Source organism: Saimiri boliviensis, chromosome 10, assembly GCF_048565385.1.
Source record: "Saimiri boliviensis isolate mSaiBol1 chromosome 10, mSaiBol1.pri, whole genome shotgun sequence".
Classification (NCBI taxonomy): Eukaryota; Metazoa; Chordata; class Mammalia; order Primates; family Cebidae; genus Saimiri; species Saimiri boliviensis.
Genome location: NC_133458.1, coordinates 30,788,504 through 30,812,721, shown reverse-complemented (window position 1 = coordinate 30,812,721; position 24,218 = coordinate 30,788,504). Strand labels below are relative to the sequence as shown.

General features: G+C 34.9%; 1 protein-coding gene across 4 annotated transcripts in view; it reads right to left on the bottom strand.

Annotated features, from left to right (window-relative positions):
* The window catches only part of GRM8 (glutamate metabotropic receptor 8), a 799,760-nt gene that overhangs the window by 4,008 nt on the left and 771,534 nt on the right, over positions 1–24,218 (bottom strand). For 2 of the 4 annotated variants that reach the window (XM_074379115.1, XM_074379116.1), the window contains exon 10: positions 3,744–4,045. In XM_074379115.1, coding sequence (XP_074235216.1) covers positions 3,749–4,045 — 297 coding nt within the window. In that variant the 3' untranslated portion in view covers positions 3,744–3,748. The remainder of the gene's footprint in view (positions 1–3,743; positions 4,046–24,218) is intronic. The other 2 variants (XM_074379113.1, XM_074379114.1) reach the window with 1 other exon arrangement.

Here is a 24,218-nt window from a genome sequence, read left to right as displayed (position 1 = left end):
GAGACGGGTTTCACCATGTTGGCCAGGATGGTCTCGAGCTCTTAACCTCATGATCCACCTGCCTTGGACTACCAAAGTGCTGGGATTACAGGCGTGAGCCACCGCGCCTGGCCTTTTGAATTCTTAAATGTAGTTTCTAGGAAGAAAAAATGGTAGAATTCCATTGAGAATTGAGAATAAAATTCACAAAAGGAGAGTAATGCTAATTTTTGTACTGGTTAGAAAAGGAAGTGTAAGGCTCTGGAAACAGATGATTTAGTCAACATGAAAGTGACGATAAGGGGCAAACTTTGTGGGTGGCAGATATCTCCCAAGAATCTTTATCGCAGAAGTATTATAGAACAAAATGAATCAGAGACATACAGATGAGTTCATAGGGAGATTTCTTTTTCCAGCGTTTTTTTCATAGTGATGAATATGCTTATATGAAAATCAGCTTTTGAGTACAGCAACAGTAAATTTCCTTGTGTGCAGCACACTGTGTTCACAAGCTAGAGAACACAAATCTACCTGCAGCAGCTGTTTTCATAATTATTCATGAGCATAGCTTAAGGAATACTATGTGCAGCATTTGTTAATTGAGTACAGTTGGCAAAATTCATATATATCAACTTGGTTTCTAACTTCCTTACACTCTGTTATGAAATAACACTTGACCTTTTTTTTTCTAAATATAAAATATAGTCTGCAAATTCAGCAATTAACACCGTACTCATTGGTTTCCCATCCAGCTTCCTATTACTTACATTTATTCTGTGTAGATTTTGAAGCTTTAACATCTTGAACACAAATCTACCCTTTCATTGTAAAATGGCCATGTAAGTGAACAAAGGTTAAAAACGGTGACTTGGAGTAGGATTGTGGAAGGGTGTGTGAAGATGTCACACATGTTTCTCTCTTGAATGAATACACTGTAATCACTTTACTTGAGCCTAACTTATTCAGACCTAAACTACTCCTGTAAAAGATCAATGTACTAAAATCTCCCAAGTACAACTAAATCTTTTTTTCTGGTAGTAATTGATATTATCTTGATTCACTTTTTGACTTTCCTTCACCTCCTAAAAGTGAGCATCTGACTCCTCCAGAATATTATAGGCTTACCCTCCAAATAAGCCTTGTGTTTGCAATCTTTCATTCTCATTTTAAGAAAATAGAGAAATACATGCATGCTATATAATTTCCATTTCAACATTAACAGAAAATAACCAAAGGAAAACAGTGTGAGATTCACTTCAATAATATGAGATTAGTTCTTATCAATACTGAGAATTTTCTTTTACGGGACATCTATTTATTCTTTAAAGTGGTGAAAAAGTTATTAGATTTTTTTTTCCCACCACTTTCTAAAGATGAATCTGGATGACTGGTATTTATTTCACTATAAATTTGGCAACCATATTTTACAAAGTTTCTAGATTGCTGCTAAAAAAAAAAAAAAAGAAAAGAAAAGAAAGAAAAACAATACAAAAGAACAAAGAACAACAATAGACACTCTGGTGAGTCATACTGAGAAGTACCAGTGTTCAAATTATATCACTGGCCAACAGCAGTTTATTGACATCCTACAATAGGTTTCAGCTTCCTACACTGATGCTCTCAAGGTAGGAAAAAAGATGAAATATTTCCTCAAATCACAAGCATTCTACTTTGATGCCTTTAATGGCAGTTATAGTATACCTTTTGCTAAGAGCTGAAATAGGCTTACTATTAGTAAATTGCTTCCCTACACTCAGAGATGATTGTAATGATTTGTTCCTAAAGCCCATCCTTATCTTGCCTTCTCATATTTCTTACTCCACAAGTTATCATGTTTGCAGAAAGGTTAATATGCGGAAGGTGTTTATGAAATTCTTGTAAGGTTCATTTCTCTACAAGTGACTAAATTTGGTATCACTGACCTGAAGGTAATCTTTTTAGAGCCAATCTGGCTAATAATTCCAGATAAGCTGATAGTAACTTAAACCAGTATGTCTAATTAAGCAATGCTAATCAACTACCACAGGGTAGTTCTGTGTATGGTACCTTGATAGACAATGCTTATCTAGAAATATTGATACAAAAAGTTTATAGATCGAATGTAGACCATGAGTTGCTATGATAATTAAACCAAATGAAATTAACTTTTAGCTTTTTCTTGTATTTAGTGTCAAAAGTATGGACAGTAGGGGATACAGACTGGTGGATGAAAATGAGAGGAAGAGAATATTTTTGCATAGAATTTTGTCCTTAATTACTGAATGCTTGGCCGGGTGTGGTAACTCACATCTGTAATCCTAGCATTTTAGGGGGCTTAGGTGGGAGGATCACTTGAGCCTAAGAGTTAGAGACAAGCCTGGGCAATATAATGACACCCTGTCTCTACAAAATAAATAAACAAAATTAGCTGGGCATGGTGGCACGTGACTACAGTCCAAGATATTTGGAAGGTTGAGGTGGGAGGATCACTTGAGCCCAGGAGGTAGAGGCTGCTGTGAGCCTAGATCACACCATTGCACTCCAGCCTCGGCAACAAAGCAAGTACCTGTTTCAAACAGAAAACAAAACAAATATTGAATACCTAATGTTATATTCCAAAAGACTGGAAGCCACTCTTTTTTTTTTTTTTTTTTTTTTTTTTTTGATTCATCTGTAGAACCTAGTAAGGAAAGGTTGTCATGTTTATCATACTAAGCTTTCTGGTATTTTACCATACAAATCTTCAATCTATTTGCCACTCTTTCATAGATAACAAGATGGACCTCAACAGATCTGTTAAATTCTACTGGCTGAGCCCAGGTTTCTGTGTCTTGTTATCATGTGCTTCTTTCTGGGTGGACTACAGAGAAGAAAACAGATGAAGAAAAGGAAAATGGAAAGGTGGTTCTAGAAAAGAGTCTGTTTCCAGGGTCATGAAGCTTTTGAAGAAGAACTTTAGGTCGGGCGCGGTGACTCAAGCCTGTAATCCCAGCACTTTGGGAGGCCAAAGCGGATCACGAGAGTCAGGAGTTTGAGGCCAGCCTGTCCAATATGGTGAAACCCCCTCTCTACTAAAAAATACAAAAATTAGCCATGTGTAGTGGCATGTGCCTGTAGTCCCAGCTACTCAGGAGGCTGAGTCAGGAGAACTGCTTGAACCCAGGAGGTAGAGGTTGCAGTGAGCTGAGATGAAGCCACTGCTCTCTAGCCTGGGTGAAAGAGTGAGACTTTGTCTCAAAAAAAAAAGTAAAAAAAGCTTCAATTATCTTAATATATCCAAGAAGGGAAGTCAAGGGAAGCCCTCAGGAAGCCAAGGAAAGGGGACCACTTGGTAGAAACAAGTATTAACTGTGACTTAACTAAACATATTGGCTAACTAGAGTTCTCATGTTCCTAAAGGCACAAATAACATCATTTATTTGTGTCAGATATGTAGTAGCATATTCCATAAATATCAGTAAACTACTGATACTATAAAAAGCAGCTGATATTGAACAAGAAAAGTTGTGGAATAATTTCTAAGCACTAAAAGATACTTTTTGTACAGAGAAGATGGTTTCAGATATCAAGCTTTGTAATGCTTCAAAATAAAGATCTGAATGTCGTGCTTTGTAAAAGAGATTTCTGAGCAAGTTTGTACTTTGTAGAATAGCCACTTGTCTTGAGACCATTTGTTTTTAGCCAAATGGTTCTAAATGTGATGGTGTCATGGTATGTGGGTACCACCATGGCCCTGGAAACACGTAGCACAATCCCCAAGACTAAGAGAAGAATGTTCAACGTACATCTATTAGGAAGTGCTCCCGCTCTTGACCATCGGAAAGTCTACAGATGACTTACTGTTGGTTTCAAGACTCTCACAGAGTTCACTTTTCACCTCGCCATTTGGTCTGTCATTTCCTTTTTGGATCAGTTTGCTTTGCATGGTGGCAGCTGTCACCACAGCCTTGAAGCTCCTCTTGCGTTTTTGAACATTCTGTTCTGGATGAAAAATTATAATATAAACCTTGGGCATATAGAGCATGCCCAGAGACACTGAAGCACTTAAACTCATGGAGACAGTAAGTGTTGTTGTCTGGATGTACATCTGAGGGGGAAAAAAAAAAGAATCACTGTTGGTAAACCTAACAGTAGGAGATAAAGCAAATAACGTACTATTTTCCAGCTAATTGTTCCAGTTTCTCTGCTAAAGGCACATTAAAAGGCACTTATTGAAATTGTCCTTAATTATAGTCAAGCCTTCCTGTATCCTAACCTGCAAATGTAGATGAGTAAGGTTTCTTTTTTAATTGAACACAATTTTTAAAAATAAAAATACAAACAACCAACCTGGTGGAGCTTATTTTCCCTTTTACATTATAAATAAACACACTTAAGGAAGGAGACAAAATCAGTCTGGCAAAACACTAACACTTAATGCCACACAGACCACCTTTAGAAGGTACTAGTGGTCCAAGTGTTGTTTTAGCCAGAAGTTAAACTATATATAGTGAAAATAGAGTGGGAGTGCAACATTCCAGAACATCACTATTACACGCCAGTGCTTGAATAATGCTTGTGGCTGCATCTTCACATCATTAATAACTCCAACTACCAAATATAATAAATCACAAGCATGTCATAAGAGCTTGATACTTTATTTATTTATTTATTTATTTTATTGCATTTTAGGTTTTAGGGTACATGTGAAGAACATGCAAGATTGTTGCATAGGTACACACATGGCAGTGTGATTTGCTGCCTTCCTTCCCCTCAGCTATATCTGTCATTTCTCCCCATGCTATCTCTCCCTACTTCCCCATCACCCCCCGATGTCCCCACAACGGACCCCAGTATGTAGTGCTCCCCTCCCCGTGTCCATGTGAACACTTTCAGAGGGTTCTCAGTGATCGCATCATATCAAAATAAGTCAGGTGCTTTTACAAAATATGTAATACCTCCTTCCTCCAAGACATATGCACTGGGATATGGTCCCAGTTTCTGCATTCTGAAATTCTCCCCTTGTGCTCATTGTTCATCCTATCCTATTGAAATTGATTTACAGAGAGAGATCTCTCTGGAAGATTTTTATTTCTACAACCTAGAGGTTAAAAATCTGAAAAAGAAAAACAAAAACAAAAACAAAAAAAGCTAAGATCACTGCTTTGCCTTTTTTTTTTTTTTTTTTGGTTATGGTATTGAAGCAGAAACAACAGTATTCTATTCTTTAAAAACAGAAACAAAAACCTTTGATCTGGCTCCATTTTTCATGTCCTGAGCTCAAAATATATTTTCCCCCAAATAACTTGGGATACTGAGGCCACAGGGAAACCACATCTTAAGACTGTGAAGAGATTCCCTTTGTCATATCTATGATCCTTGTTAATAGATCTGTTCACTCTATTTACATCTCTGAATATGATCCCGATTAGCTGGATTTTTAAAAATATATCTTAATCTGTTAGTCTGGCTAAAATGTATGGTACTAGTTAGATTTCATCTGGCAATCCTCAAGACCCAACTGTGTCCTTTTTAATGAAGGATCAAAAAAAAAAAAAAAAAATCCATTTGCCCTCAAGGGTAAATAAGTGAATCAGCATTAGTGTTGCCTTTTTCCTAGAGGAGAAGGTTTCTCTTAACAGATGGCAAAACCTTGAGGTAAAGAACTGTCTAAACCATGAGCAGGATGTGAGGCACAAGTTAAGAGACTGTCTGTGGATATGAAATCATACCATGCAGATTGCTGAATTTACTGTCCAATTCATTTACCACTGAGGCTGTCCGCGCAGAAGAGCGCATTGTAAGTGTGGAAACCCCTTTAACAAGATTTACTACAAAGTTTACAAGATTTACTACAATTAAGAACATACCAATGAAATAAGGATATGTAGCTATACAACTCATAAATCTCCCTAAGCTTTGCCATCTACTTTTAAGCAACCTATTGTTGTAAACATTCCTAAGCTTCTCATGTGTTGGCTAATCTTCTTTGAGTTCCTGTTTTGCAGCTAGCATTGCTGCAAAAAACCCACACAGAAAATGGACTACATAGAAATGATATAAAGGTAAGAACAGAATGTGGCAAATTAAAAACCACGCCCATATATGTTCCAAAGACACTCAGTTTTAGAAAACCATCAGTTTTGTCCCAGTCAGACCCTGCCAAGTCAATTTAGCCTTAAAACAAACTAACAGATCCTGGAGAAACAGCCATAAAATTATGGGAACACCTAATTGATTAGTTGGATTTTTAAAATGTGCCTTATTCTGTTAGTCTTGCTAACATCTACAGTACTAGTCCAAATAGTACAAGAATATTTTTGTATTAAACATCCTATACATTTTCTCTGCTGCCAAGAATATAAATGATAATAGTCTTATCTTATTTGGAATAATTTCTGCAATATATAGTAAATTTAATCCTGCTAAATATTAGGCATGAAGAAGACTCTGGAATGCTGGCTTCCTCATTAAATACATTACTGCAGTCTATCCTTTTGGCAAGCCAATGCAATGAAAGATGTAATAAACACAGACATTAGAATTAAATAGTACTATGGTTAGTATAGCAAGCTCTTCATTAGACACTATACTTTCAAATTATTCCAAAATGCTGATCTTAATTATGTACTTTCTTAAAACAGCCTCTGAAAAATTTTAATGTGAGTTTAATACAGGAAAAGCATCTAACAAAATCCTTAGCAAACTAACACAGGAATAGAAAATGAAATACCGCATGTTCTCACTTACAAGTGGGAGCTAAATGATGAGAACACATGGAGACACAGAGGGGAACAGTACACACTGAGGCCTTTTGGAGGGTGGAGGGTGGGAAGAGGGAGAGGATCAGGAAAAATAACTAATGGGTACTAGGCTTAATACATGGGTGATAAAATAATCTGTACGACAAACCCCCATGACACAAGTTTACTTATATAACAAACCTGCACTTGTATCCCTGAATTTAAAGTAAAAGTTAAAAAAAATCCACAAAATCATATCCTAAAATCTACACAACCTTACAGTGGCCTAGCATTTGTTACAGGGCCATGGATTAGGTATGATTACACTGATTTTTTTAACTTCATCTTTGAAAAAGTCATGTATGTCATAACCTCAATGAAAGCAGTAACAGCAAAACAAGCAAAGAAATATAAATGCCACCTACTGTCCTTCTAGAGAAATTAAATCCTTAATAGCATGGATTATAGGATTCTGATTATCTCCCATATTTAATAAGAAGTTGAGAGATTAGATCTAACATTTGAAAATAAGCACTTGATTTTTTAAAATGCATGGAATTTTTTATACCTATAGAAAATTCTAATTACTTGAGCCATACAGGGAAGGAATATGTTCCAGTAGACCTGGGTATAAATTCTAGAACCACCACTTACATATATTTTTTTAAAACGTTAAGTTTACAAAGAAATTCTAGAGTTACTTTCTGGGTGACAAAAGCCCCCAAACCAACCTACCAGGCTACACTCCAAACTAATAAATCTTCCCTGGTAATTGGACAAATACCTTACTTTCTTCTCTGAACACAAAATTCTTATTTATGCCATTGGGTGGGGTGGTTTGGGGTAATACTTTTTTCATAGAGGAGTTACAGGGTAGAGTATTTAAAAAATCTCTTATAGATAGAAGATAGCTCAAGAGAGATTCTTTACCCTACAACTTTGCATCTAAAAAGATGCTAACAAAGTATCCTTCCCAGAGTATAGGACAAAAGAAGGGACTTATTAGACACTTATTCAAAGCAGACAATTTTGTTTAGCAAAAAGCTGATAGCCATGCTCTGACTATACGATGTCAAGGAAAAGCCCTTTGTAATCTCACTTCAAAGTAGGCAGAATAAAATTTTGTCCAAATGTGAACTCAAGACCATATTCACTGTCTGGGCCACATTCTTAGAATAATGTAACAGCTCTTTATCTTCAAAGTTACAGCTCACCAGAATGCAGGAGGGGACTGTATTAACTCCCACTAACCCACAAAAATTCAAGAGATGCTAGCCATGAGACTGGATATGTTAATAATAATCTTCTCTTTTCCAGCCTTTTTCTTATGTGCTCCCTCCTGGCCCTGTCACTCCAAAATACTAACACTCAAAGGATGGGGACTATATTTTCTATCACACACACTGATGGCTTGTTACTTACTCTGCCTCCATGCCCCATGGACATTTTGAACCTGAAGCAGTCAGATGAACTGAAGCAGATTTAAGCAATCTCTAGATAAGCCAGGGTTGAGCTGTGAAAATGGCGCATACTAATATGAAATCTTTTCTGGGACCTATTACAGTTCCCTCTTCAAACTCTGAAGAGGTCATCTGTACATATCCAAGGTCTACTCAATGTAGGTCATGATCTGGAATTATTAAAGACTCCAGGAAGAGTGAAGAGGGAGGAAATTATATTTTACCAGGACAAAGGTCAGTCTTTTGCTTTCAGCCAGCTACCAGTGCACAGACGCCACAGATTCTGACATCCAACCTGGTATGTTTGCAACGTCTTAGTAACTAAGGTAAACTATTATGAAACCTAACACTCAAGGCAACTTTATGCCACATGATAAGAAACAGATTCAGTATTTATTCCCGAACATTTCTGTTTTGCACTCAATGGTTTACTCTTACCACTCCGTTATAGTCACTAGGTTCTATATGGCTGCTTTGCATGCTGTTTGACCAGTTAGAAAACTACACTAACACTGATACCTGTCTTTCTCTGCTCCTGTGTCTACTTCTCATCTACATGTCTGTCAAAGTGAAACTTGCATCAAAAAATGGGTTGCCTTTCACTTTTTAGCAGCCAATAATCTTCAAAATCTCATTTACTACTAGAAGTCATTATTTTTAAAAAAGATATAGAGAAACTGGAGTTGCCCTGTGGGTGGTAACAGCCCAAATCAATCTATCATGCAAAAGTCCAAACTCTTATAAAATTCCCGTAGCAATTGAAAATTGCAAAAACTAGAGGCAACCATTCAGTTTTTTTGGCTGAGCCTGGAACCTCGACCAAGCTCAGATCAAACCTTTGTATGATTGTCCCTGTCTTGTTTACATTAAATATCTTCCTAGCTTCATTGCTTAGTCCTTCTCTGTCTCTTACTCTCTTGCTGATCATATTTGGAATTATACCCCTAAACCAAGACAAGCTTCATGGGTGTGTACTTGTACAGAGGACCCTGTACTAGAAAGACCTTATGCTTGGTTTAATGCTCTGCTGTTACTGTTTTGAAATCAGTAATCGGTAATAATTGGTGAAGAAAGAACTCCTGCATTTTCATTTCTTACTGGGCTCTACAAATTATGTAGCTAGTTCTCTTTTAAAAATCACTTACATTCTGACAAATTCCAGGCTTTTCTTAAGAAATGCATTTGCCTTTTGAGTCATTCCTTTCGGTGTCTGACAGCATCTGAAACTTAACATGCCTCTGATTCCCAACCTTCATCCCTAAACTTGATCTCTCAGTGGTCTCCCCTATCTCATTAATTCTATGCTTCTAGTTCTTGAGGGAGAGAGTGGGAAGGGAACTCAAAATTGTCTTTTACTTCTTTTTGATACTCCCACCCTATTTACGACCAAATCCTATTGATTAGACTACCTTCAAATTTTGCTCAGAATGTCTCAGGACGTCTCCACTGGTATTACATTGCTTAGCGCCATCATCATCTCTCATTGGACCAGTACTGTAGCTGTCCTAGTGTTCCCTTTCCTGCTGCCCTTGCTGTCTTCTGTTTGAGCATTTGATTGATCCTAACACAGAAACTACAATAATCTCATTATTCCTAAACCAAATTCGGTCATTCCTACTCTCCAAAGCCTACTCTCCAGTGACTTCTCATTGATGCTGTCTTTACAATGGTCCACAAGATCCTCTGAGATCTCCTCTGGCTTCACGCATTTTTTTTTTTAACTCATTCTCTTCTACCCATACTGGCTCCCTGGCTGATCTTGGAACATACCAAGCATGCTTCTGCTTTCAGACTTTTATATCTGGTGGCTTGCTTCTTCACTGCCTTCATTTCTTTACGGAAATGCCCTGGTTTAGTGAGACCTCTCCGGAACACAGCATTGAAAATTGTAACCCCCAACCTTCTACCAGCATTCCTAGCTTTATCACACTCCTTAGTATTTAACATAGTATATCCTAAAAGTCTATATACTTTACTTACTTAATGTATGTGTTATCTATTTCCCTTAGCTAGACTAAAAATTCCATGAATGTTGGGAATTTTACCTGTGTCATTCATGGCTGTAAACTCTCGGAAAAACAGACATTTTCTATAATCTTTTGAGTTAGTATGGGTCCATACTCCCAAATTTGGGTTTTAAGAAACATAATTCATGTAGTTTCAAGCATGAAAAAAAAAAAACCCAAACAAACAGACACTAAAACAAAAGAATATGAGATAACTAGAGGACTGCATTCCCTTTCATAGCAACTTCTAGGCTGAGATAGAAACGCAAACTTGGGCAGAACAACATGATTTAAACAGTAAATTTGGTAATAATGGGCCATTTTGCTCTAGATGAGCAATGAATACTATAATTTAAAGTTAGTGATTTTCACTTTGGGAATATCAGACCTCTGAACTCTGCCCTCAATACATCCCCAAGTTAACTGTATAACTGAGGGTAAGGCACCCACACTACTTCTAAGCTTTCACACACCTAAATCAAAAGATTTAATGAGACAACATATATAAACACTGGCTCACTGCCTGGTATATAGTAATTAATAAAGAATAGGTCTTACTGTCATTACTTAACCTTGACAACCTGTTCTCCATTCATCTTCCTTCTTCACACTAGAAACACTTAACACTACTTCTCTCTCAAAACCAGCTTCAAGACTTTTAGCCTTTATAACAGAAACACACACACACACACACACACACACACACACACACACACACACACAAATACAAGCAAAAGATTTATTCATAAGGAAATATACTTTATGTCTGTGTGAAACTAGAGTCACCACAGCAAAGAATTATAGTCCAGTTTCACTCTGGGAAAAATCACCATCCTGAGTGTTGTGTTTCTCCTGTCAGGTAGAAATCACAGTACTGCTGACCCAGCAGCAAGTCAGATACATTGCACTGTGTTTTCATTAGTGGAGGTGGAGAACAGTTGTCTGTAATCCATTTTCAGTCACTTATCATGTCCCCTTTTGGCTTAAGACACATATTTGCAAAATGAAGAGTCAAATCAAAGGCTAAGGATTTTGAATGAAGACTATAGATGCAGAGCAGGGCTTGTTCTCTCTTTTATGAGGTCTGTCTGAACCCTCCACCTTGGAATGATTGGGAGTGGTGGAAACCAGCTCAAGAGAATGATACAGCATCAACCAACAAGCAGAATATCAGTTTCTCTAAGGATAGGAGAGCTCAAGATTTGTTAAAGAAGGAAAAACATGTATCTGATTTATAAAAAGTATAATTAAACATAAGTGATCTTTAATATTTGGATTAGTAAATAATTTGATTTTACTACAGCATGATAGAAATTTTAAAAATAGTAAATTTTTCAAAGCATGGCATTATTAAATAAAATGTGGTCTTTAATTTTCAATTATTATATATTATATATATTTACTATATATTATATATCCAATTATTGTATATTACATATTATTATATATGAGCATTATTTACAGAACTATAACAAATACTATAACAAATAAACAGTGAAGTTGCATTTTCTACTGGGATATGTATATGTAAATGAATATGAGGTATCTACTCAGATATGCTTTTCCTTCTTTAACAGGTCTTGAGCTTCCTTACATGGTTCTATTCCTTATTAATTTCTCATTTGCAGGTATTTTTGTCCATGTTTTCCTTCATGGATTTCTGCTTCCCTGATACCTTTCAGCCTTTTATCATGGCAGCAGCATGGTCAGAACTGAGAATAAGAGTAATGGGGATGGTTTAATTGTTATAATTTGAACAGATATCAAAATGTAACACAATATTTTCAGGGAGAGAACAAACAAAAGTATAAATTAGTTTTGAAAAAAGAAAAGAAGAGGAAACAATTGTTTCAGGAACAAAATTTATCTCTGAACTATATTTTAAAGTATCTCTATCTCTATCTGTCTATAGTTCTAGAAGCCAGAAAAAAAGAAAATATGTGGAATCCTATATTTACCACTGCCTAGAGATGGAAGCTTTGCTAGAATTTAAACTTTAGGCTAAATAATAAATTCAGGTTTTGTTAACTAAGAAAATGTGGTAAAATTGTGAAAATGGTTTCAACTATAGTTTTGTGAAAGGCACTAAATCTCATTCAAATGGATATTTTCTTTATATCCCTTTTTAAAGACAAAATAATTGATTACGTAACAGTACAGGTGATTGTGTGGAGGCATATGATGTTTTAAAAGTGCTATTTTTTTTTTCTTCTGGTGATATCTCTTAATAAAGGAAGAACCAAGCATAATGGTGTTATGGGCTGAATTGTGTCTCCTACAAAATTTGTATTTTGAAGCCCTAACCCCTAGTACCTCAGAATGTGACTGCATTTGAAGATGGGGTCTTTAAAGAGGTAATTAAGTTACAGTCCGGTCATTTTGGTGGTCTCTAATCCAATATGACTGATATGCTTATAAGAAGAAGAAATCAGGACACAAGACACACCAGAGGGAAGATCATGTGATAACACAGAGAAAAGATGGCCATCTACAAGCCATGGAGGGAGGCCTCAGAAGAAACCAACCTTGTTGACACCTTGATCTCAGACTTCTTGCATCCAACCCTATGAGAATATCAACTTCTGCTGTTTAATCCACCCTGTGTGTGATATTTAGTTATGGCAGCCTTGGAAAACTAACATGAATGGGGAGTTAAAATCACTGAAAAAGTTCTGAAAATTCTGTGATAGCAATTGGTTGTGATTAAACATATCAATAGAATCTCCAAGATGCTTGATATTGATTAAAATGATCAGTTTAGATACTGTGCAATAACTATATCCATAACATCTATCAATTATTGAGGATCAGGTATAGCATTATGCTGAAACTTTTATGCATTTACTTAACCCCTCACAGTAATCCTGTAAGATAGGAATGAATAAGTCTGTTTTTGAGAATTACAAAGTCACGAAGAAGTCATTTTGAGACACAGTAATTTTTGAAAAGTCATACAACACATGAAAATAAAGTGTAGATTCAAACTGAGGTTTCTCTAACTTGAAAGCCCATATCTTTACCACACACCATATGGCCCCCATAAATACACAGAGAAGTGAAAGAGCAGGATTAATATGACTTGAGTCCCCTCCAAATCAGAAAAGCATCCTTTTTCTAATAGATTTGGGCCAAATTTCTTATAAATAATAGAGGCACAGTTAAAACACTTCAATTAATATTTAGTTGTGCATTTAGAGGGTTTTCGCTGTTATTAATCAGCTAATTTTTTCATAAATAAAAACCTCATGTGGATCCTAGAGCAGCTCTGGGTTTCTTATAATTATATCTTGTTAATGTTGACAAAATAATCTAGCTGAGAACATGGGCCCGAAGAGCTGGATATGTTAATCTTTTAAATGATGATGTTTAACATTGAGTTTGCGCTGGGCTGGAAGAGAAACATGCCTGATGAACCACTGGCAACCAGAAGGAACTTGGATTCCCTACATTAAGACAAACTGCCAGCACAGTGCTGCTGCATAGGCATCATTCCATCTCTACAACACCAGAGTCAGGCTATTGACAATACAGCAGGCAGCCAAACTGGGATTCAAATACAGATGAACTGACGACCAAGAATTAGCAAATACTTACGGAGAACCAAGACACCTTACAAAGATAATAATATAAACACACAAAAATAAATCCAATAGAGCTAAAGAAGATCATGTCATTGCACTCCAGCCTGGGCAACCAAGCAAGATTCCATCTCAAAAAAAAAAAAAAAAAAAAAAAAGACCACGAGGGCACAGGCAGGGAGAAGAGGCTGGGGATATAGAGGAGTTATGTATGTTTGTGGGTTAGCAGTTACAAAGCACACTGAAATGGATTTGCAGTCTACTCTTCTAATATATTACCTTGCTGCCATTTGAAAGAAAGAAAATTATGAAGAGTATCTTTTTCCAAAGTGCTGAAAAAACTAATCGCAGTGGCAATGCAAGGTTCAACTCACTCCTTATCCATGGACTGTCTCTGGGGAGCCTGGATATTCACTAAGATTGGCCCCTTTACTAAAGACAGCCCTGTGATAAGGTGAGTTGAGAAAGATGTAAAGGAAACTCTATCTGAAGGGGAGGTAAGCATAAGAAAACTAACCACTTCCAACTCAGCCTCAAAGACTCAGAACCCTTTCTGTGTTCCAGACCTTGGTAAATGACATCTTTCACAACTCAAGGATCATGACCTGCCATGATTCAGCAATATTTTTACCTACTTTTGTCCTGTCTGTCTAGATCCTGACAGCCCCAGACTTACCGCATCTCTGAGACAATCTGTAGAGGGATGTTCCTGAGTATAAGGAAATATTGCTAGGACTGATGCCTCCAGAAGACTCATATGAAGGTCAAAGTAGCCAGGTTTCAGGAGAGGAAAATTCTCAGACATGAAATTTAGAACTTTGTATAGTTGGTCACTAACATGTCTGATATAGACACATGGGTCTGCTTGGATACTAGCTATGGCTGAAGCACTCCAGAGAATTAAAACTTTATCCATACATATGGTGATCTCTCCAAGTCACTACACCTAGCCAAGGTGAAACATGCTGCTAATATCAGACCAGTGATCTGCTACAGTGTGTACTGATCACACAAATTGGCTGTAAGAACCACATGTTGAAGATTCAATTATTTGTGATGACAGCTTTCAGAAAAGACAAAATCATTTAAAATAAGGCCAAAACCTTGAAACATCACAGCCTAAGAAACTGTAGGTCTCCAATAACAACAGGTGAAAGGTGGAGAATGCTCTAGATCACAGACAAAAAGTCCTCTTCTTGCACATTATTCCATAAGCTCTGTGACGTAGAAGAGAGCTTGGTTGTTGCACAATCTTAGCTAAGGCTGAAAATCCTCATCAGCTTTAGCAGAGGCATTACTCTAAATAAAGCAGCTACAGAGCTTTAAGATTATTGCCATGACCAGGTACCTGAAAGAGCTAAATATAAGACAGTGAAGGAGAACAGCCTTACATACAATTTTCAATGAGAAACTAGCCCAAAGCCCCTCCAATAACAGTTTGAGACTAGGACCGTTTCATGGCAGTCATTACTTTTGCTGGTATCCCCGCAACTGATATAAGTTCTTAGAACAAGAGAGTTGTGAAGTATGAGCTAGAACCAAGAAACTTGTAAAGTATATTTTAGAGCCATAAGTCAATCAGAAGCCCTAGGTATCTAAATCTCCTAGGACAGTGAACTCAGATGTCATTTCAAATATCCCTCTTTTCAATAAGCATGGTGCCCTATGCTACTAGCTTTATTAGCTTCATTGATGTTCTGGGTTCAGATGACCTATTTTGCCCCTGCTCAGATCACCTGGACAACCTTCTTAGATCCTGAATAGTCCTTAAGTCATTAGCAGGCTGAGTCTTCTCCTACTGAAGCCCTGCGTTCTGTTGAGAATAAGGGCAGCAGATTATTCTAATCATCAGCCAGCTCCCAAAGGGATGCAGCTCAGACACAATATTTCACTGAACCAACTAAAATAGTCTGAATTTTATGGAAAATCACTCAATTCTTTACACTTCTCTCACCTGTAAATCCATTTCAGTGTGCTTTGTAACTGCTAACTCACAACCACAACTCCTCTACCCAAGCCTCTTCTCCTTGCCTCTGCCCTCGTGTTTTTTTTTTTTTTTTTTTTTTTTTTTTTGAGATGGAGGGAGTCTTGCTCTGTCACCCAGGTTGGAGTGCAATGGCATGATCTCTGCTCACCACAACCTCTACCTCCTGGGTTCAAGTGATTCTCCTGCCTTAGTTTTCCAAGTAGCTGGGATTACAGGTGCACATCACCATGCCCAGCTAATTTCTTTTTCTTTTTCTTTCTTTTTCTTTTTATTTTTTTAGTAGAGACAGGGTTTCACCATACTGGCCAGGCTGCTTGGAAACTCCTGACCTTGGGATCTGCCCACTTCCAAAGTGTTGGGATTACAGGCATGAGCCACCACGTCCAGCCCTGCCATTGTGATCTTAACCTGAACTGCTCTCTCCAAATGCACTGTTTCTACCCCAGACTTTCAAGTCATGGTTGTCGTTATTTCTTCAACTCATATTCCTCAGGGAAGATGATAAGATTGGAGCATCCTTTATTCCCCTTTGCTGCTTCCAGGCCATTACAGACTTGCTTTTTTTCTCCAATATCCTGCCTTCAAAACTGTCTTAACATTCAACTCGACATCCTCTTTATCCTTGTTCCTGTGCCTTCATTCATCGGAGGTACTGGCTCTGCTGCATAGGCTTGCTCTCGGTCCCAAATGATGTGGTTATTTTGGATGAATTCTACATATCATTCTCATGATCACAGGTTGGATCTTTCAATACTATGTTTAGTTTCTTGTAATAAATTCTGTAAAGTACTTTTGGCTTAATGTATTGTTTTTGGTAAGAGATTGTTTACATTATGTTGCATTTTCCTTTAAGTTATTTCATTTTTCACTTAGAATAAATAGAGTTATGTCACATGCTTCAGTGATGTGAACATTGTTGTTGAGGAGTGACAGGTAGCTAAAAATATGTAGAAAGTATGGATATTTCTCACTACTCATAATGCATGTTTTCTTATGGAAGTGGCTTGCCAGGCAGCTTTCAAGTTACCAAAATTAATACAAATGTATACAGGGATCTTTTGCAATAAAACTAGTTATGACTTGTTCCAAGTGTATTTTAAAATTGAGGCTGTTAAGTTTTACCACACTTTACTATGATAGAATGTGAACTTCTCCAAGTGTGAAAATGTAAGTATTAAATAGGGTAACTTGTATTTTCCTCAGTAATAAAAAAGTAAGTCTAGCTATTATCAGATAAAGTATGTGCAGTTATAATAGCTGTTTTAAACACTATGGTGTCAAAATTTTTAATTAAATATTTTATATTCAAAATGAATCTTTATTTCTAGGATTTTTATGGTAATTACCCACATCACAATAACAATATTTACTACAGTTTTCATTGCAAAGGTCCCATAATTCAGTTAGACAATTAAATAGACTTTTATGGATGACATAAAGACAATTATCACATGTAATATTATATGTATAAAATTATATCTCAAATGCCACAAATCAATTTACCGACATAATTTTGGAACATAAATCATTTTTAAGTTGGAGGGCCATCTGGATGCTATTATTAAAACCATGCTCCTAAGGCTAGGAGTAAAGAATTATGTGGATAGATTATTCTATTAGTAAATCCAATAGGCTGAGTTCCAAATATGTCCAAACTACTGATGCTTCAGTTTTCAAAATAACTGCACTCAAGTGAAACCTTTAATTGTCATGAAGAAAATATCACTGAATATACTTCCTTTCAATGTGATGGAAACATGATCCTCTCTCTTTGTATTTTTTGCCTTTTATTATTTTTATGAAGCAACTTTATAAATGTAGCATTTTACCAAGATGACACTCAGGAGAAAAAGACAGACATTTGTAATAGGGAAAAGGACTAGGGCACAGGTCACTGCAATGGAAGGAGGAGCACCAAAATGTGTGCTCCTCCTTCCATTGTACTGGATTGTTTCTGGGAGTGCCTAACCAGTCATCGACTTCTGACTAGATGTAGTGTGGTTATTTGGCTAGCTTTCAACCTACATAATGTGAACAAGATGATAAATGTCATAAAAGTATTTTACAGAATTAATGCATGTGCACTTTTCCCTAGGGTTCCTGAATCACTCCATGGAAGAGAATTGCCATTCAATCAGGAACTACCTCAGACTATTATGTGAGTGGGAAATAAAATTGTATAATCAGAGCATATACTTTGAATTATTTTTCTACAAGTGGTAGATATGTACTGTACAACTGGTTAGTCAGTCCCTCTGATTAAGTAATAAGTGATGACTGACCAGGATGACAGATAATTTCCATGGCTATGGCAGAAAAATGAAGTTACAGTATCCTCAGATGGATTGTAACGATTGACCTTGTGCACATTATTACGATGTTCTAACAAAATGTCTAGTCTATCAAATATAATCCCAATCCATGAAATGTATTCCTAGGTTCAGTGACCTTAGTCTTTGGTTAGGGAGAGAAAGTACCAAGCTAGGGTTTTTATTAAATTTTCAACGAAGAATCATTTCAGACACTTTATATAGCCTTCAGTACCTGAGGGAGTTTATAGGAATGGAAGCCTATACAACAGCATTTCCAAAAGGAAGCTGGGCTGTCAAATTAATAGCCTGAAATTCCCATGTCAGCAGCTTTGCACTTGTGCCTGATGTACAACTTTCTCTTTTGAACTCTTTCCCTCAACTAGTTCAAATCTGACCGTGCCTCTAACTGACTTTTTTTGTTGCTGGAAATAACCATTGCCAATCTCTGAATATCTAAGAAAAAAAACTACAAAATTAACCTTGATAACTCTTCTGACACAGTAACCTTTTGCCAAGTTCTATAATTTCTTATTTCTTTTCTTTGAATGTTGATACTTCCCTGTTATTTCTGCTGTAAAGATTTTTTCATCTGTGTCCTTATATGTCATGAATTTCTATTGAACATCATATTGTCCTCAAGTACTTACACCTCTCTTCCTTATGATTGACCTCTTTGTCCACTGTCATCTGGTTTTCAGAACCATATCTTGGGGAAGAGCATTCTTCTCCATTCCATTCATGTCTGGGTTAATTATGTGATATGTTTTAGACAATGAGTCATGAACAAATGCAGTACAGACCATGCCTGAACAGAAGCTTTAAACATCACTGAATGGTTGATCCCTGTCAAAGGAAGGTACATTCCAGATGAGAACTCTCCTTCAGCAGTGAAACTATATTCCTTACTATGAAATGCAGGTCAGAAATAAAGCATTGTTGTTTTTGCGAGCCACTGATTTTTGGGTTGCTTACAGCAGCACACACAAGTAAAGGCTGACTAATATATTCTGGAAACTCTTTAGTGTAGTTGGAAGGGCATTCTACTGAGAGAATCAAAAAGCCAACATTAAATGCCTAACTTTGCCACCACTGGATATGGTAACTCCAGGCCAATAAATTAATTTCTATGAGTCTTATTTTTCATATGTAAAACAGAAAAAAATATTCCTGACCTGGTAAACTCAGAGGGTTGGTTGTGAATAATGTATAAAAAAGTAGTGTTTTGAAAGTACTGACATAACACAACTGTTGGGTGTTAATATTATTCAGCATTGATATTTTCCCTGAAGTATTTCTACCTTCATTTTTCTGTCAAATATAAGAAATTTAGGAACTTCTTGCTTTCACTAAATGTTGATCAGGGAGCAAGAAGTCTGAAACAACAGATCCAAGCCAAAGACAGAACTAGATATAAAGCTCAAGTCTACAGTAAGAAACTTAGAAAACCCAAGACAGGGTGGGTAAAATAAGACTACTGCCTTACAGACCAAAGTAAAACCAAAGAGACAAAATATCAGAAGGGAGGAGAGCTCCTAGAAACTTAAGATAATAATAAAATGCATTTGTAATCATTTATCATATCTTTGAGAAAGGTGCTGTGTTTATTCCAACATTACAGATGAAGAAACTGAGGCACAGAAATGTAAGGACACTTGCCTAAGGTCATAGTGCTAGTAAGTGCAGAGCCATGTTCTCTGGCTCTAAAGTCTGTGTACTCAGTAGTTCCCTTTGTCCGAATCCATGATGTCATGGCTCTACAAAGGAAAGATAGCTGAGTTTCACAAATTTTGAGAAAACATATGACTCAATGAGATAAGAATATAAAAGAAAATTACTGATCAACTAAGGTAAACCTATCTATTTCTTGATTTTAAAAAGTGTTTTAACAATACTTGGTATGAGGGGAAGTGAAACATTTGATTATTGCTATTCAAGCCAGTAATTTACCATTTGGATTCTGTCATTTTAAAAATATACAAAAATCACATATATGAACAAAAAATTATTTACAAAGACATTCATTAGGAATTGTTTATGAAAAGTAAAAAGTTGGCATAACCCAGTGAAAACAAATACAATTGAGTATATAAATAATGGCACAGTTATGATTGACATTATGAAGTAATTTTAATAACTTGGGAAACAATATAATTTTAAGAATAATACATATTGAGACCAGAACCATATCTATACTATGATCTCAAGGCAAACATTTCTCTCTAAGACCAGTTAGAAACAAACAAACCAAAAAAAAAAAAAAAACATTAACTCTGTCTGTTTATATGTGCTGAATAATGGATGATGTTTAATTCTTTTGGGTATTTTGGTCTAATTTTTTCAAATTTTCAACAATGAATATAAATTATTTTTATAAAATAAAAAATAGTAGAACCTAAACAAGAAGATAGATTCATTGTTTTACAAGTGCATGTATGTGTGTGTTATTAAAACAACTAATAAAAGAATATAAGTGAAATTATATGTCAATAGCTCCCTTTCACACCAACGAAATGAACTACACAAATCATATTTACTCAATATCCTTTATCAACCAGACAAACTTCCAAAAATAAGACTGTGAAGGTTAGAGTGACTCTTTGAACATGACAAAGCCTCAAGGCAATTGCATTTGTAGAAAATTACTTCTGTTATTGATATAGGAATTATCTTATTAACTTATAAAACAAACTTTTAAAATCCATAGGGTTTTATTTAGGGGTGTAATAATTTAATACCTCTTGGCAAATATATACTTACAGACAAAATTTGTTTACTGTTAATCTTGCAATCTTTTTGAATGCTAGTTTGCATTTATTAATATATTTCCAAAAGCCAATAAAAATATTTCTAAATGTATTTTACTTCAAAGGAAACATATATGATTGATTATATTAATATGTATGTGATACCTTTATATGCTTATTTATATTTAGTGCAAGATTAGACAACATGAACTCAGAGTTCTACAGTGCTTAATCTGATGAGCTGCAGTGTGTCACAATATATATAATTTATTGCCACATATTTTAATTTAAAAAATTGTGATCTTTTCATGATAAATAAAAATCAGTCAGTGCTACAGAAATTGTAGCAGTGACTAAATTTTTTAGCAGAAAGTTCCAGTTATTACTTTTTCCATAACATATTATATATATATACACTATATTTAAATGAACTCAAATCTTCCATAGTTAGAATAGTGTGAATATTAATTATTAGGCCATAGACATTTAAAAGTACTTACTAGATATTTTTCATGTTTATTAATCTAATTTTAATAGCTTCATAATTTTGATCCTGCTGACAACATATACTAAAATAGTGGGTAAAAACATAGAGTTAGATAAAAGGGATAAGTTCCAGTATTCAATAGCGCAGTAGAGTAACTATAGTTAACAATAATTTGTTGTATATTTCAAAACAGCTAGAAAAAAAGATTTGAAATGATCCCAACACAAAGAAATAATATTTTATACTATGGATATCCAAAATACCCTGATTTGATCCTTACACTTGTATGCATATGTCAAAATATCACATGTATCACAAAATACGTATAATCATTATGTATAAATAAAATAATATACTGATATTATATATTTAGATTTTGTTTCTAGTTTGGGACCATATTATCTAAAATTACACACTTCATTACTCCTTATCCTCCTTTTCTGATTTTTCTCTCTATAATTTATATCATATTTGTAAAATTGTATGTGTTTATTTATTTATTGTAAAATGTACAAAGTCAAGTATTTTATTTTCTGCTTTTCTCATTGCTGTATGCCCAGTGCCTATAATGATATATTCAATCATTCTTTTTGGTTATTAAAAAATCAGGATAATAGCTTGTTATAAGTAACATTTGTTAAGCCCACCAAATGTTAAGCACAGTTTAAGTAATTTATATGTATTACCTTATTTAATCTCATCACCTCTGTAAGATTGGAATTTAAGCACAGAATAGTTAAATAAATCTTACTTCAATGCCTGAACTTTTAGCTCTTCATTCTCTTTCACTTACATAATGATACCTCCCTCCATATATCTATGGATATCTTTTTCCCAGATATTTTTGCTTCAAATGTGACATTTCTTTAGAATTACTCTCAGGAATAAGTAACGGATTTGTTTGGTCAAAATATTTATACATTGTCTCAGTCACAATTTAAGCAGATAAGCAGAATCAATTCCTAGATCTCATAAAAACACACACACACACACACACACACACACATATATATTTGTATAGATATAGTTTATATATACATATATATGATCTAGGAGTTGTTCATACTTAGAATTTATATATATATATAGTTGATCATACTTAGAATTTATATATATAATTTATATATTTATATATAAAACATATTTTACATATATTATATATATTTATATATTATATATAATATAGATATAAATATATTATATATTGTATATATTATATATAATATATATTTTTATATATAAAAAAATATAAATTCTAAGTATGATCAACTCCTAGGTCATATATATATATATATATATATGTATGTATATGTATATATAAAAATTCTAAGTATTCCAATTTCAATTAATGATCTTTCTGTATGCATATTCTTTGCCTCTAATGCTGGTCTGCCTCTACTTAGACTCTGTAAATTTATATCTAACTTTTCCAATGGGATAATACCAAGTTTGAAACAAACAGAGCCCTATGAAGTCTCCATTTCCTCTATGTTCCATCTTGATAATAATTTGCAAACATTAAAACCTACTGTTTTTTAAAGTATGGAAGTCAAAAGCACACAGCTCTATGAATTACCAAAAACTGAGCACACCTATGTGACCAGCCCTTTAATTAAGAAATAAAATGTTACCAACATTTCAAAATTCATTCTCATTTTTGTTTTTAGTTTTTTACCACACAATACAGTAACTAGTTTTCCCTAGGTTGTATGAATGGAATCAAGAACTATATAATTTTTGATATATGCTTCTTTTGCTCGACATTTTATTTCTATGATTCATCTTTGTTGTATGTAGTTATGGTCCATTCATTCTCATTGTTTTGGCACTCCATTGAATAAATAAAATTTCTTTACCCATTTTATTGTTGATGAGCATTTGCACTGTTCCAGTTTGGGACAAATAGTGTTGCCATGAACATTCTAGTATCTGTCTTTTTAGGGTACCCTTAAAAAGTTACTAAAGCTAAGTATGTGTATGCCCTATAACCTAGCCATTTCATTTGGCTGGATTACAGGGCATGTACATGCTAAGCTTTAGTAGGTAACGCCAAAGAGTTTTCCAAAGTAGTTGAACAACTAACATTCTAGTAGACTAAGATAATTCTAAATATTCTACATCTTTACCAGCATTTCGGATTGCCTGACTTTTTCATTTTTGGCATTCTGGTGTGCTTGTACTACATAAAATGTAGTTATAGTTTTAATTTGCAATTTTCTATGATTAAAGAAGTTGAATTGCTTTTCCTATAGTTATTGACCATCTGAGTTTCTTCTGAAAGTGAGCAAAGTTTTGCACAAACATTTCAATTGAGTCATTTATCTTTTTCATACTAATTTTAACTCCTCTGTTACATATCCTGGATACAAGTTTCTATATGGATAATGCAAACATCTACTACTTCTACTGTGGCTTGTCACCTTTATATAGTTTTTGTCTTGAAATCTATTTTGTCTGATAAACATACAGCGACTCCTGTTTTTTTTGGTTTCAATTTGCATGGAATATATTTTTCCATTCCTTTATTTTCAGCCTATGTGTCTTTATAGGGGAAATGACCTTTTTTTGTAGGCAACAGATCATTGGGACTTGCAGTTTTTAAATTTTTTAAAATTCATTCTGTCACTCTTTCTTTTGATTGAAGACTATAGCCCATTTACATTCAATGTTGTTATTGATAAGTAAGGACTTACTCTTGCCATTTTGTTATTTGTTTTTGTGACTGTTTTGTAATCTTCTCTGCCTTCCTTCCTTTCAGTGGAAGTGATCTTTCTCTGCTGGTATGTTTTAATTTTTGCTAGTTTTTCATTGTGTATCTGTTGTATATTTTTGATTTGAGGTTGATGTGAGGCTTGCAAATAATATCTTATTTTTTAAAACTGATGAAAACTATTATTTTAAACTGATGACAATTTAACACTTATTACATGAACAAACAAATAAGCAAGAAAAAACCTATTAAAA